This window comes from Aptenodytes forsteri, unplaced genomic scaffold (assembly GCF_000699145.1).
Source record: "Aptenodytes forsteri isolate BGI_AS27 unplaced genomic scaffold, ASM69914v1 Scaffold229, whole genome shotgun sequence".
NCBI lineage: Eukaryota > Metazoa > Chordata > Aves > Sphenisciformes > Spheniscidae > Aptenodytes > Aptenodytes forsteri.
Window position 1 is genome coordinate 5,771,309 of NW_008795863.1, and position 16,432 is coordinate 5,787,740.

General features: G+C 43.3%; 1 protein-coding gene across 1 annotated transcript in view; it reads left to right on the forward strand.

Moving 5' to 3' along the window:
* The window catches only part of EPB41L3 (erythrocyte membrane protein band 4.1 like 3), a 70,227-nt gene that overhangs the window by 12,464 nt on the left and 41,331 nt on the right, over positions 1–16,432 (forward strand). Inside the window, exon 3 of the mRNA XM_009284109.1 lies at positions 15,836–15,940. Coding sequence (XP_009282384.1) covers positions 15,836–15,940 — 105 coding nt within the window. The remainder of the gene's footprint in view (positions 1–15,835; positions 15,941–16,432) is intronic.

The following is a 16,432-nucleotide window of genomic DNA, read 5'->3' on the forward strand; positions in this document are numbered from 1 at the left end:
TTTGATGATCTCAAAGGTCTTTTCCAACCTAAATGATTCTATGATTCTATGAAATGCCAGGTAAAAGCTTTGTCTTGAGGCCCCACAGTGTTACTGCCTGTGTGCTGTATCCGCCCTGACCCAGAAAGTTTTTCATGCAGTAAGACATTACAAGCCAAAACCGGGTTAAGTAGGTAACCCAACCTGTTCATTCATCCTCCTCCAAAACCGTAAACCAGAAATGTTACCATCTGTACCCCCACTGCCGCTCTCATCTGGGGACCTACAGACGGTAGTGGCAGGCTTATTTAAGAGGGGTGTTTCCTTTCAGAGGTGGAATGGCCACCTAATGGTGCTTTGCCTGTCCAGGGACAGCTGTTGGCTTTTGGAGCAGAAGTATTTGCTGTACACTGACATTGTCCCTGATACTCTATCAAAGAAAAACAGCCTCAGCTTAAGTGGTTCTCCCATGTCATGAAGAAGCTGGAGGCTTCTAATGGGCGTTCAGTCATAGGAGTCGACGCAGTCTGCTCAGAGGGATGCTGAGCGGCGATTTCCACCTAGATGTCCACCCCTGCTGGAAGCAGTTCTCCTTGGGCTCTTCATTGCACTCTCCCAGCCAGCATCTGGATCAGAAATGCTTTTTGTCAGAAGCGGCCAAGTCCACAGCTGAGGCCAAAACAGCACTGCAAAGAGGGTGCTGAAGACTTCTCTGTTAAGCAAGCTAGACCTATACTTTGCATTTGTTGGTTTGAAGAACCAAAGATAAAGCAAGATCCAAGACTTTAAATTGATTTCAGATAACCTTAAAAAAGACAGTGAATGCAGTAGTTCAGGTTTTTCCTAAGATACAAGAAAACAAGCAGAAATAACTTATTTCTGGGTTCCTCCCACTTTAAGTAGGGGTTTTCAAGTGCTGTAGTACAATTACATTATTTCTAGGATTTATTTCCCTCCTCTTCCCTCTCTGCCCCATCTCAATTTTCTGTTATCTAGACTACTACTTTTTAATTAAAAGATGCAAGTGGAACCAGCTGTCATCCTCTCCCTTACATGTAGCCTAATTTGAAATGTCTTCCTAAAACAGGTTGAAATTTGCCTTCATTTCTGCTCTAAACACATACATGTTATTAATCGCAAAGTGAGATCAAAAAGCTATAACATAATCTGTCTAAATAAATGGTAAAATAATTAGATTTCATTTTCAAAGGCTCAGCTGTCTGAGCCCATTGGTAATTTATACTCTTTCTTCATTCCTCTACCGCTCAGACTTTCTTATTGTGCAGGACACCAGTAAATGAAACCAAATGTTTCCATGGCAGCCTGTCTGTGGCATCTCTGCAGCCCTACATCAAACAGAGTGAGTTGCTGTAGGATTCAGATAGGCTGCAGAGCACATGGAAAGCCGACATCTCAGAAAGCATTGGTATCCCCTCTTCTTGGTGGGTGGGGATCAGCTGAGGTAGGAGGGGACTGGTAAAAATACACTGTGTTTGGGTTTGTTTTTTTTTCCACCCAGTTTTCTCAGTCATGCTGCCGCTGGGACCTGGGCAGTAGTTGGGTGTCCCATGCTGTAGCCGCTGCTACACCTTTGTGATGAACCTCTGGTGACTTCCTCCCTGATGGAGACCCCGTTTTCTTAATGGGTTTCCCCGCGTCCTCAGGTGACTTCAGGGTAGCATACCTGAGTTGAAGTGGTGAGAAGTTTTATTTCCACACATTTGAAACCAGGGCTTATAACATGGACAGAGGCAGACTGGAGTGAACGGGTCCCTTTCTGCCCTGCACAGGTATGTGCTGAAACTCCTTTTTGGAGGCAAAATGGACATGAAATAAATGGATTTTCAAATAGGATGGAGTATTGCGTTTCGGATGATTTTTTCTTTTTCCTGTTAAAAAAGTGAGAGTACACGGACACTTCTTTAAAAAATAAGTCGTTAAAGACGGTCATAGGACAGGCTTGAAGAATAGAGAACAAGCAGACTTACTTCTGCTCTGCCACCACTGCCAGAAATGAAAGGAGAGTGGTGACTGACTTCAATGCTGCATGTGTTTCTTTTCCTGGTTTTCCAAATCTGGCTTGCAAGACCACCTCTGGAGGAAAAACCCTTCTGTGTTTCTGTATGGCAGTGGGGGAATGCATGGCCCCGTTGTCCCCCTTCCCGCGCAGTGTCTGAGCTGACCCCCAGGAGCCGTCTCAGCACGGACCTGCACGGCACTTTTGCACGGGAAGTTTAATAACATTGAATTTCTCATCCGTTTTGAGGTAGGCTTTAAGGTCAGGAAGGAAACCTCTGTAATAAGATGCACTCTGCTTTCTGAAGGATACAGTTTCAGTTACCCCCTGCACATTTTAATTGTTTAATGAATTCCACACAGTCTCTTGCAAATGGCTTTACATGTGAAACTGATTACTGAATGCAAGAGGGAATTTTTTTAATAAGTCTTTTCCTTTTGACCTACTCGTTGCTTACATTTCAGTTAATTTAATATGAAGAGCTTTGTTTTAGGTTTTTGTTCCTTCCCCGGGACGTGTTTCAGTAAATGTGACTGGGTTGAGATGCATTGTCGTCGTTACACAGAATGTTTTCTGTCCCCAGACCCACTAATTAGGGCTGACTTAGATTAGCCAGGGGATTCAGTTAAGATCTATGTTACCTGACACATGTCAGTAGGAGTCTCAGTATTGCCTGAACGTGTTCCAGCTGAATAGAGTTAATACACAACTCTTCTGGCTTGTTTTTTCCAAATACTGTGTGCAGCTTTTTATGAGTTAAAGTACTTGTCAATTCAGGAAACATAATGTTCTGGAAATCGATACCCATGTTGTCCAGCTCATAGTAATCAACTGAGAGGCTGAGCAGAAAAAGGCTTTTTGCTTCAGTTTGGTAATTGAAACAAAAATAAACATGTTAGAGCTACCTTTTTAGTGTTTTTTTAATTATTATTATATTTTTTTAAGGTTTTTCATTGAAGCTAAAGAAATCTAAATTTAAAAAAAGTAACTTCAGGTTGAGCCAAGCTTTTTGGAAATGCCACAAGGCGGAGGGAGGATGCTGATGTGGCACTTGTGGGGCTGGAGCATTTCCTCCTCGCCAGGAGAGGCTCAGGTCCCCCAGCTCCCCCGCAGCTCCTCGTGGCTGGGAACATCTGGGCTGCGTGGTGTTCAGAGAAAAGGTCTCTTATAACCTTGGTAGGAAAACACACCTAAGCAATTAGACAGCTGGGGTCTCTTGTATTTCCTCCCGTTAATATGCAAGTATTTTACAGAGACTGAAAGAGAACCAAGAATTAAACCCAAGTCACTCCTTCAGATGTTGAACCAAGTAAACAGCAGGTTGGGCTTCAAATCCCAGCTTTTGGCACAGCAGAGGACATGGTTGCAATCAAAATAAATGCCAAAAGTTTAAAATAACAACAACAAAAAATATTTGTATGTGTCTTCTCCACATCCATTTTCTGCATCTAGTCCTCTTATCTCTTGCCTTTCGTTAATAGTTTCTGAAAATTATTTGGGCAGTGAAATGATGGGTTTAGCGGACAAAAATCTTCATTTTGATACTTTGGAGGCACCAGCCATTTTTCATAATGGTGAAAACTATTGAGAGAGGTCGACCTACGTTGACAAATATTTTCAGCTGCCCCGAAACTGCATTTTCTAGGGAATAAATGATTAGCTGAAAACTTCCTCATGAAATGTTGCCTCCGGTTCCCTCCTCTTGGTGCACCAGTTGGACACGAGCCAGGCGACAAGAGCTTGTTCTCCATCTGGCGAAGTTTTTAAAAATTTTTTGGTCATGCACACTCAAACCCAGGTACTGCAAGGCTCTTTGCTGGTTAACCTGTTTGCAGGAGCCCAGGAGAGGATGACCTTTTACCCCAGACAGATAGAGGTCTGTTGGCTCCAAGGGTCCTGCCCTTGTCACCGTCCTTCCTGGTGGCTTCACCAGGGTGAGACTGCATCAGTCTCTCAGTGTTTGTCTTCTCCAGGTGCATCGCCCAAGGTGGTCCTCACCCCAGAGAGCCTGCCGCTTCTTACTGGGGTGCCTGGTGCAGCCAGCACCCAACCTCCGCACGCGTTTTTAAGCGCTACTGGAATATAAATCACAAACAGTGGATTAAGGGCTTTGCTTACCCTTTTCCCTTCCCCAAATGGTTGCTCAGATTTTAAAGCCTCCTGCTATTTCTAGACAGTGTGGCCATTCCCCCATGCCCATCCTCCTAGAGAAGTTGCTGGTTTTCCTGTCACTGCCCGGTCACACTTCTGCCAAGCCTCTCTGCATTTTGTCATGTTCCCTGACCCATTTCTGTGTTACTCAAGCGCCTGTTACCTGCTCCAGCTCCCCCCCAAGCCATTTGAATTCATCTCCGTTGCTAGTTGCTCCCATTTTATAGGTGCCATCCCCACGTTAACACTTAGAGTTACTGTTTCCAGACCAAAACTAAGTAAATGTTCACTTTATTATCATCCCCTAAAAATATTAGCTGTCATATAAAATTCTAACACCTCATATGGGTGATTTTTTTCCAGCTGAGCTCCATGCAGTGTTCGCTGGGCTGCTTTTGTGTTTTCTTATCCCTGTCTGTTGATACAGTGAACAAAATATCAGAGATAGGACTGAGTGGTGAGGAAGTACCTGCTTGCAAAGCAAAGCTTTGACAGGCAATGAGGTTTGTCTCTCACGGTTTATCTTGCTCGGACAGAAATGGTTTTGATCTGAAGTAGATAAAACTTGGGTGTAGCTTGAGAATAGGCTATATTATTTTTCTTGACAAGCCCAGCGTTGATGGTGTGATACTGTCTAAGGTACCCCAAATCTAAAAGTCATGCTGCCTCTCCTGCCTCAAGAGCATCTTTCTGTGCTATGGTTTCTGTGTGATGTGTTTTGGGTTTGTTTTTTTTTCACTCCAGCCTGGCAATGTAGGTCAGGGAGAGCTCTGTGGCTTTTAAATTCATATGGCAAGATTACTCTGTAAATCAGACTGTGTTGACAGTAGAGCTTTTTTCAGCTGAAAATAAACAAAAAGTTTACGGTTGATTTTTGCTGATAGATGCCAGTAACTATTTACGGTACAGGTAGCGGTTGGTTCCCCTTGCTTTGTCGGTGCTAGGCTTGTGCATAGTTAGCAGTTACACAGGAGAGGTGAGTGTTTGCTGAGCTCATCCAAGTATAGGTAGCATAAAGAAAATATTTATATTTATAACCCCCACTGGAAAGCTTCAACTGCTGTATTGAATCCCAAGAGACCTACTTGAGTTACCGCAGAGTGTCTTGCAGGAGGCAGTAGGGCAATCAGGAGGCATTAAGCCAATGGATCAGCTGCATGTCTAGTTAAAATCCAAGCCCAAACAATCTGTGTTCCTAAGAAGGCTGAACAAGGGGGGTACTTTCTCTATTGAAAAGCCTCCAAAATCGTGGAATACGGTTTATTATTTTATGTCAGGATTTAGCAAATGTGTGAGACTAATCAACATGCTGAGAATTGAACTGCTGTTTGAGAAATAGTATCCGCTGTTTTTTTCTTCTGTCGGAGAGTAGTGCTTGTAAGCTGTTACCAGATCTCAATTTTTACAGTATGAGTTCTGTTGACGCACTTGGGATGCCCAAGCATTTAGTAATCATCATGTTTGACAGGTATTTCTGTAGCTGTTGTGCATATGCCACCATGGCTGTTACGCTTCCACGTATAAAGACATGCTCCAGAGTATTTATTATTTCTCAGGTGCCCCCTTTTGCTGTTCTGCATTGCCATGAACAAAGTGCCTGCTTTATTCCTAAGCATGAAAACTATGTAGCGCGTACCTCGGTACGCTTAGAGCTCCTATGACGCCAGTGCTGGTGTGATCTCTGCTGCTGATGTAGAAGGCAAAAACCCTAATTTGGTTTGATGCCAGAATCGGGACTAGGTCACCAATCTTCTTACTGGGATTTAGCAGTCCCCTGGGTTTTTTTAGATTAGTGCTGGCTTTTTAGGATTGCAAGCTCAAACGGCATTAAAGAAGGTTGCCCCGATAAAAACTATGTCATGTTATACAATGTCTTTGACACTTGGTGCAGGTATGTAACTATAGCATAGATAGTGTTACGTATTTATCTAAATGCTTGTATTAAATACTTAGGAGATAGGTGTCAGAAAAGGTTATTTTCAGGAATGGTAATACATTTCAATGTGCTATATTACAATAAATATCAATAAGCTGATAAATTATAGTACTACCATGATGGGGGAAAAAAGAAAATGATCAGTCGTCACTATATGTCAAAATACCTTCTAGGCTACTGTAAGTTTTCTTACGTGGTGTTCATTTATCTGTGCAGAGAAGTATGGAACAGAGTTCTAAATTAACAAGCAGATAGGCAAAATAATATTGCAGTTTTTATTTCAGAGTATTAGAATATGTTGGTCACCTACTGGGATGAATATGCAGGTTCACACATAAAAATGTCAATAAAGAAATAGAACATTTGGAGAGCTTGTATTGGCGTGCAGCTTTCAGGAAAAGCATTTCTTTATATGAAGTATATTCACATTGGGGGGAAAAAGAAGTCTTTTTAACACAGCTTTTATTCAACTACATCTTTCTGAAATTGCCTAGCTCTTAGTTCTTCCCACATTTGGCTAAATTGTTTCTTCAGTAGATTGTATTTGGAACTGTGACCTGGGACTTTTCCAAATGCAGTTTACTAGTGAAGTTTCATTAGTAGCTATAATTAAGTACATAAAAGATTAAATGGTATTTCCTTTTGACAACCAAAAAAATGAATGTGTTTTGCTTTGAACCTTTTATTTCATTGCCTTTATTTTCTTTGCCACCTGAAAGGCTGGCAGAAAGGTCTTGTTCAGTATCTCCTACACATGCTGGCAAACTGCATACAAACTGGTTGAGAGTATTATGTCCATCCAAGGGATACATGTGTCCTCATAAATGTTCATTTATAATACTCTACATATGCCAAAACCAAGATTTTTCCCTAAGAAACATAAAATAGTTGGAGTAAAAAGGCTGGATGAGTTCATTTTTTTTTATCTTTAAGCTTTTCTCTGTTTGTCTGTGTGGGAGAGGGGAGTAGGGTATTTGTTGTTTGCTTTGTCACTTCGTATATCTTACTGCTGTCTTTGGTGTACAAGGTTGTACTGCTAACTTCAGCAAAGTTTTTGTTCAGTAGCAGAAGTGACTTCCTTTAAAATGTTTTGTATAATGCCTAGAACATCACTCTCAACGCACTGAACTTCCAGATAAACTAAATGTTGATTTTTCTGGAACTGTCAGTGCCATTTTCGGCAAGCACAGCAAGGGATGTAGGGGCCTAAATTCCAGTGGTTAAGTCATGTTGGGCTTTTAAAAGCTCTCATCCTGCAAGTTATACATGTCGTCTCTAAGATGTACTTCAGTAAACCAGAGGAAAACTTGCTGATTTTCTGCCAGTTGATGCTCCAGGAAATATTCTCCATCCCATTCTTCTTCCTGGATGCTCCCCACTTAGCTTCCTGCTGGGGACTTCAGTTGCGAAACGATAGATTTGAAGAAATTAGGGGTTTCTTTTCTCCTCTGTTACCTTTCTCCTTCATCTTCTTTTCCCCGTGGAGAGAAACTGTGGAGAAGTGTAAACAACACAAAAGCAAATCCTCTGAAAATGCAAAATCCAAATGTGTAGAAGTGAAATGAAGTTAAACTTCTTTGGAATGACTTCTTCCATTTATCTTCCTTGGGAAAAATAAACCTTCTGCTATTTTTTTCATCTTCTAATCAAGATTTGTTCAAAAAACACATTCTCCCTATTTGGAAATTTTCTGGCCTAAAGTGCAATGATTAGCTTCTAGAATTGTTCAGTTCAGCCCTTCGTATCTTGACCAGCTCAAACTCTTTCAGAAAAAATATGGGCAATGTCATAATATGTAGATTTTAATTGCATTTGCAGATAAAAATGTGCCGCTTACCAGAATGACTGCGTGATTTTAGGACCTCTGATTGACTCTCTGTAGATGGAGGAGCACTGTGATGTGGTCACCAGCTCCTCTGCATTTGGAACCACACTGAATGTTCACTTACTAATAAATTTGTATATGTTTGTGTATGCGCATATTACGTGCATTAAATTATACACATATTTGCCTATGCATATTAAATTATGTCATATTTGTGATGGTCAAATCGCTCCCCAGAAATGGGGTTCTCAGTACAAAAGTGATCTTGGAGGCTTGCATACGCTTGAACTTGCAAGTAATAACTATTTGTGCAAGTAATGTTTTTTTCCGGGATTGGGCATATTTTTGTGTAAGCTGGGTAATTCATGAGGAAAGAATGAGAAACGTGTTGTCAGGAGGCTGGAATTTCAGTGGCTCGGAGACTCTGGAGACTCAGCTGGGGGAATTCGTGGGAAAAGAGTGCTCACTGCCGCGGTTACAAAGTATTCCTGACAACCACCTAATCATTTACACTTGTTTGTGTTGTAAGAATAATTGCAGAAGCTGCAACATGGGAAGGGAGAAACTTCCCCGTGTGTATGCTAGTTATTTGTTGCCATGTATGTTTTAACTTTTCTGTGTGTTTTCCTTGCGTTTGCACAGAGGAGGCCAACATGTGGCCCATGCAGTGTAGAAACCAAAGTGTTGACCAAGCTTGCAAAATGCAATTTAAATCGAAACAGTAAAATGAAATAAAATCAGTGATCTGGACACAATTGGAATCTTTTTCACCATGCACATTGCAAATGAAAAAATTAGCTAATACTTCCCCACCAGAAGGACCAGGGGAAAAGGAAGAGGTTAGTACAGCCACATGCCAAAATACATTACCGCATGCAAGGCTAGAGCCAGCCCACACATTTATACAGTGCATTGTTAAGATCCATTGGAAAGTGCAAATGCTAATTAGGAATGTGAACCAGATAACCTCAGCATCAGTTAAAGTCCAATTATTCCTACCGGGATTTCATGATACTAATCTGTTTGTCCTTCTTCCAGCAATCGTGCCCAACTAGAGTTATTACAGTAATTATACAGAGTTTAACACCAGGCTGGTGCTAGTGTGGCGTTGTTCACTGGCAGCTTGACAGCTTTTCTGAGGAAAGTGTGGCAATGTCGTGTTTGCATATGTATTTGTGCAGAAAGATACGTGCATACTCTTTCCATTTAAAATCCAGGTCCACAGCTGTGATACTTGTTTGCCTTGCTGTGCTCCTTGACTGAGCAGAAAGTGAGGAAAAGTTTCAGTTCATTGGGGTGCCCTGACCTTGCAGTTACTGTGTGCAGTGGAGATGTGATGGGTATTGGCAGCAAAAATAAATCCCTTCATAGCTGTTTGGCTGTGGGACTCTTTCTATCTTCAGGTTTTCCCTTGTCTGTAAAACTCAGTGCGAATGTGATCTCTTGTAATTGCTTTCAAACAGGAGTGGCATACCTGCATGCTGCAGACAGCTTCCTCCCCCAGCCCTTGCTCCGCGTTTTGCATCCACATGAGACTGCAGCATCGGATGCAAAAATAGAACCACTCTAAAATGCGACACTTTGGAGGTTGCAATGGCTTTCATTTCTAGGAAGCTGAGAGGGCTGTTTTCTGCTCTTCAGCTCCTCATCCTAGTTCTCTGTCAGTGAGAGGAAGGTAATCTGCTCGTGAGTAAAAATAGAGTATGAGAGTAGACTAACACTCTACGCTTTAATGAGGTATACGATGATTAACTCCTTAGCGTCTGTGGAGGTACACAGGGATCCCAGTATCAGCTGTGCTGGTTGGAAGGGACTGAGGAGGTCAGCTGAGCCAGCCCCTGATTTGAGCAGGGTGATGGCTGACGCTGGGTCAGGCCAGCAGTGGTATTGCCTGGCCAATGCCTTGAAACCGCCCAAGAACAGAGGCTCCTCAGCCTTGCTGAGATACTGGTCCCAGTGCAGCATTGCCCCTCCAGCGAGAAATTTGTCTGACAGAGGGTTGGATTCGATCTGGAAGAAGCCCGAGTGGTGACAGGTCCTCAGCACAGATGCCTCTCTGCTGGAATAAAGCTAGGAAAGATGGCCGGTCTGGTAGGTTGGAGGTTACCCAGCAAGTGAAGGTGTGTTGTTCAGGGTGAGGGTGCATCAGGAGAGAGGCTCAGGCTGCGTCAACAAAGGCAGGTGCCAAAATGCCCCACAGACAGTTGCAAATGGTTGTGTTTCAGGGGCAGGACAGGATTGCCGAACCATGAGCCACACCAGCTTGAAGGAGATGTTTCTGAGAGATGGTGTCTCCTGGCTTGGGGCAGCCAAGCCTACACTCTTGCACAGAACCAAAATTTGCCCCTTGGAGGCGGCAGTTCTGGATCCTGATAAATTTTCCTCTGGCCCAACTAGCTTCCAGTCTGGGAAGCACTGTCCAGCATATAACGTTTGAAATCTTCCCGATATCTTCCTTATATCACACTAAACAGCAAAGAGGGTTCCTGGGGTCTTACTAGTACCTGTGTGACAAGGAAGTTGGTGTCACATCTTTCTGTTACGTTGCTGGTTGCTCATTTCCCATATAATTTTTCTCGTTGCTTATCACAGTACAGTAACATACGGTTTTGGTAGCTTGATTGCTGCAATACAGGGTTTTTTATTACCTGAGGGTCCTGATGGACAACAAGGTGAACAAGAGTCAACGATGTGCCCTGGCAGCAAAGAAGGCCAGGGGCATCCTGGGCCACATTAGGCAGTGTTGCCAGCAGGCCGAGGGAGGTGATCCTTCCCCTCTACTCAGCACTGGTGTGACGCTCCTGGAGTGCTGGGTCACGTTCCTGGCTCCCCAGTATGAGAGAGACATGGACATACTGCAGAGAATCCAACAAAGGGCCACGAAGATGGTGAAAGGGACTGGAACATCTCTCCTGTGAGGAGAGGCTGAGAGAGCTGGGACTGCTCAGCCTGGAGAAGAGGTGGCTCAGGGATCTTGCAAATGTGTATCAGTATCTGATGGGAGGACTAAAGAAGACAGAGCCAGACTGTTCTCAGCGGTACCCAGTGCCAGGACAAGAGGCAATGGGTGCAAAGTGAAATACAGGAACTTCCATTTAAATGGAAGAAAAAAACATTTTTACTATGAGGGTGGCCAAACACTGGCACAGGCTGCCGAGGCAGGCTGTGGAGTCTCCATCCTTGGAGATAATTCAAAACCCGAGTGGACACAATCGTGAGCAGCCTTCCCTAGGTGGCCCTGCACGAGCAGAGGGGTTGGACTAGGCGATCTCCAGAGGTGCCCACCAGCCTCAGCCAATCTATGATTCTGTGATTATATTAATGTGAAATACATAATTTGTGACTGAAGTGACAACATATCTGTAGCAAAGACTTGCGTTTTTTCACTTTAATAATGTTTGTTTATCATAAGTACATTACAGCTTATGGGCTTAATCATAATAAAGGAAAACTTTCTCATTATTTTTCTGCATTAAGAAATACCAGACATTGTACCCAAATGTTCACCAATGAGAATAATTGACTTTATAATAATCTTGTTACTCATGCAGAGCTAAGGTGGAAGTTCTTAATTTTTGAGCTCCTCACTCTCAGTGATGTACAATGTCTTATCTTGGTCTGGTGGTCTTGTTAAGGGGATGGGGGTGGGATGGAGGGATATGAGCTGAAGAAGCCGACGTGAAGGGATATGAGCATGGACTCTTTCTGGAGAAGCCAGTTAGGGGATGGGAGAGCCTTTTGTGGCCTTCGGCCTCCCAAGGAGGGAGAAGCTCAGCTCCAAAACTGAGGAGAAGCTGGTGAGGAGAAAGGCCGCTTCTCCTCTCCCTTGCGTGTGGGAATTGCTGGCGGGCACAAGCTTGCCAAGTTCACTGCTGCTGGCTCCTTTCACTGGAAGCTTGACCAGAAGGCTGTTTATTCCCATTCCAGCTTTGAGCGAGAGCCCTGGCCTTTATAGAGCTGCAGGGAGGAGGCTGTGAAAAGCGTAAAGTTTTTGTTCCCGGACTTTTGTACTCATTTATACCATTCAGTCTATGTTTTGCATTCTTTCTGTTGTCTTGATTTCCCAAAGCTTAAGCAAAATGTCTCTTTTTTCACATCTGCATATTTCATTTCATCCCATTCATGCCTGAAAAATAGCTAGGAATATTTCTGGAGGAGACTCTTGCCATATTTACCTTTCAGAAAAACTCTTCTTTTACCAGGCCAGTATTTTCTAGCATAAAGTCTGATTATTTTTTTTTTTTAATCCACATTTTTTGGACTGCTGAATTGGTTGGCATTTTTGGCATTAACTTGTGATCCACAATAAGCAGCAGACTGTCAGTCTTTCATCACCTTAGATGATGAAAGATGCTTTCCACCCCAAAATGGTGGAAAGCAAAGGTTTAAGATGGGTTGAGATGTATGAATTTGTAACTTGACCTTTCTCTCCTCCTCCTCCCATTCTCTTCCTGCAAAAGCAATGATACCCATGCCTTGCCTAGCATGCTTATTTGGGCGCACAGTAAAATAAAAGTAATTAACAAGAGCACGGGAGGTCTGTTTTTAATTATATATTCCTAACTAAACCTCTTAATTTCCCATGGATTAATGTAGTAGCCTCCCCTCACTGTCTTTTTGTGCAATGTTGTTTTAAAAAGAGGGTGTGCATGCTAATCCTGTGTGGGTACGAAGCAGCAGTGCTGCATGTATGCAGGTACACGAGGATTTGGAGGGCATCAGTGGTGGCTACACTGCCAGGCGGCCCCCGCTCCCCAAATGACAGGAGCCCTCTAAATCCTGCTCCCACGGGTCAGCTCTGACCTGGGAAGAGGCGCTCAGTGGCAGCAGCAAGGCTGCAATGTGAGGCTCATCTGTCTGGACACTGATGGGTGTTTCTGTGGACAGTGAGAAGGAAAGTGGTTCTGGTAAGGCTTCCCCTCAACTATCACCAGTTCACACCTGGTGTCTGGTGAAGAGAGGACCCCGACCAGGAAGGGCTGTCAGTTATACATGGTATATCTGATGTCCTCTCGCAGCAGCGGCAGCGCTTTCCCGCATCCTGATGCAGCAGGAATTTTGTGGAAAGTGGCAGAGTACAACTTGGGCATCTTCCTACAGAAGGAGGAGGAGGAGGATCCATTTTGTCATGGACAAAAAATGAGTCATGCAAATTAGTCCAGGCTTGCCATACTTATTCTTACTTGCCCACAACATGTAGCCAAACAAGAAATCCTGAATGTTGGGGTTTTTTTTGGTCGGTTGTGTGCGCAGCCCCACACAACTGTTTCCTGTAATTCCCTATTAAAACAACGTACCTTCCAGCTGCTAGCTACTATTTCTGAAAGCTGACGTCTGTGTAGCTGCATGGATCGGCCACATAAAACAGCTCCTGTGTTGGCCTTGTGTGGCTCTTACAATTAAGAGGATGTTGAAGTGTCACAATTCAAATATATGTAAGTGGTGCAGATATAGTGTTTCTCAAAGCAGGTATCCTCTAGAGCTGACCTGCTTATTTCTCTCCATTCAGTATAACACTTGGTTTGTTATCAAGTAGAAAAGCAAGAAATTTGGCAAAATACAGCATTGCTTGCTTATAGCAGTGTCATGGTTTAACTTCAGCCAGCAACTGAGCACCACACAGCCGCTCGCTTACTCCCCCCGCCCCGGTGGGATGGGGGAGAGAATCGGAAGAGTAAAAGTGAGAAAACTCGTGGGTTGAGATAAGAACAGTTTAATAATTGAAATAAAATAATGTATAATAGTAACAATAATAATAAGAAGAATATACAAAGCAAGTGATACACGATGCAATTGCTCACCACCCGCCGACCGATGCCCAGCCAGTCCCCGAGCAGCGGCCCCCCCAGCCAGCTTTCCCCAGTTTATGTACTGAGCATGACGTCACATGGTATGGAATGTCCCTTTGGCCAGTTTGGGTCAGCTGTCCTGGCTGTGCCCCCTCCCAGCTTCTTGTGCACCTCCAGCCTTCTCAGTTGGTAGAGCATGGGAAGCTGGAAAGTCCTTGACCAGTGTAAGCACTGCCTAGCAACAACTAAAACATCGGTGTGTTATCAACATTGTTCTCATCCCAAATCCAAACACAGCACTGTACCAGCTACTAGGAAGAAAATTAACTCTGTCCCTGCCAAAACCAGGACAAGCAGAAATGTGACTATTTTGGCTTGAAGGCTCTGAGTTGGTTCCTCTGCACACCAGTAGTGAGATCTTTTTTATCCGCCTGATCCTCTCCATGGAGCATCAAGTATAAAACCACCAGCCGCTTATTATCTACTTCCAACTTTGGGGTGTGAAGAATTAGCTAAACATTTGTTTGAAATTATAAAGGAGCTGGGGTATATTTATGCTTCCTAGTACAGGGTGGAAAGCGTGTGACAGGCAGAACAAGGGCCTCGAGCTGTGTGCTCAAATGATACTGGAAGACACCGTAAATGAAGTTACAGCAATATGCTTGCAGTACGCTTCTGTGCCTGTTTTTTTCTCATCTGGAGAACACTTGCTAGACTCCATCAGCCACGCTCTTCAGTTTCCCCATCAATAAAAATGTAGAGAGTATTTCCCTGCTTCCTTTCTAATATACCATCAGACCCCAAGAGAAATACCAAATTTAACATAAATGAGGTTACGCTGCATAACTCCCTCCATGATCTCTCATAATGTTTTTGCAGGGTGTTAGGCAGCAACCCTCAATTCTTTTTTTTTTCCTTTTCTCTTGGCTTGCTTACCACTTCTAAAATAGTTTGAGGCCAGCGTTGGGCTCCACGGGTTTGTTGGCATAGCTGTGTCAGCTTGGATTGTGAAATATCCATGCCCCAGCCAAGGCTGCTGGGCTGGCAGTGCGGTGTGGGCGCAGCTCTGTCAGCAGAGGCGCGTGAATTCGGAGGCGGCGTTCTTTCCTCTTTTGTGTCAGCTTCCTGCGCCGCGTTTGAAGCAAGTAGTGTATTTCCAGTCTGCTTCAAGTCTTGTGTATGCTACAGATAAAGAAACTGCGGCGCTGACATCAACTAAAATATTTATGTATGCACGTGTTTGATACAGAGTGGGGAGATTTTTTCCTTCAGCTGAGTTGCACTTAGGGAAGCAGGCAGTGATGAAACAGTGGCCCAAATAATTTTTAACTGTTTATCATAATTAATGCATATCAAAGTTGGCACATGTAGCTTATAAAGAGGACGTTTCTCTCTGTGTTTGGTTTTTTGGAGAATTTTTCTCAGTGTCACATATAACACCGAGAACTAGGATGACCTGGATTTTTACCGTCCAATACGAGAGATGCTACAAAGCTTCTGCTAAGGGCTCTGGCTGTTGACAGTGAGAGATGTTCTCATCTAACGTGTGAGCAGTAAAGAAGGTTAGTGGGACACTGAAAAGCTGCTTTCTTACCCAGCTACCTTCCCAGTGAGATACTAGGCTCTTTCAGTGATTTCAGTAGATTAGACAAAAAAGGATCCTGGAATCAGTCCGCATTGTTACTGAAGCAAGAAATATCTCCATGATTGGGTTTTCCTCCAGTGGATCGCCCCCGAGTCACAGCTCTGATAGTCCATGACCAGGAATATTTTGTACCGTTGTTTGTTGCTACTGTTGCAGACAAAGAACTCTCTGGTTTGCTGGGATAGGACCTCAGTGTGCATCTGAAGTTGCAATTTCTGAAAGACAGAAGAGATCTTCTAATTGAAACTTGAAACATGACATGTATTGACTTATTTTTAACTCCACAAGACGACATGAACTTTTATGGAAAGCAGATCTGCCCCATTCAGCAGAGTCTTATGAAGCTCCAGATCAATAGGTTTGAAAGATGGATGAGTTTAAACAAATAATTTTGGGGTTATTGATTTGAGAATTAAAAAGAAAAGGTGTTACTCTAATGCTTATATTACTTTATTTTGCAAACATGATTTTTTTTCCTGTTCATTTCCCACAGAAACGTTCCAGAGGTCAAGTGCTATTTGACAAAGTGTGCGAGCATCTGAACCTTTTGGAAAAAGACTACTTTGGGCTAACATACAGAGACACAGAAAACCAAAAGGTAACCCACAAAACTGTGGCTGGCCTTTGGCATGTGGACATCAGAGCTCCGCGAGACACCCCCCAGACAGCTGCAAACAGTTCAGAAGTTGTTACCTTCCTTGCAAAGTTCCATAGACATAGCTTGAGCTATTGGTTTTTGTAACTGTACCTCTCGAGAGCATCCCCTGTGTTTCCCTGGCTTCCCTCTGTATGGGCTATTTATGACACGAAAGAAGTTAATCATATAGCTGGTTCTCTTTCTAGTTTGATTTATGTCATTACTGCTATAGATGGAAGTCAGATTTACATTCATAGATACACTACTAAACATACAATACTAAAATCTGGCTTAATAATACTATGGTTGGGATACAGATAGGCAGGAGTTGATTGACTGCTCCTGCTAACTGCTAAGGTAGAGTAAGGCTTTAAGTCTTGACTTGCTTTATCTGAGTGTTATTGTTGATTTGGCTAAAGACATAAGTCTTCAGAAGCAGTTGGCAGCAATAGT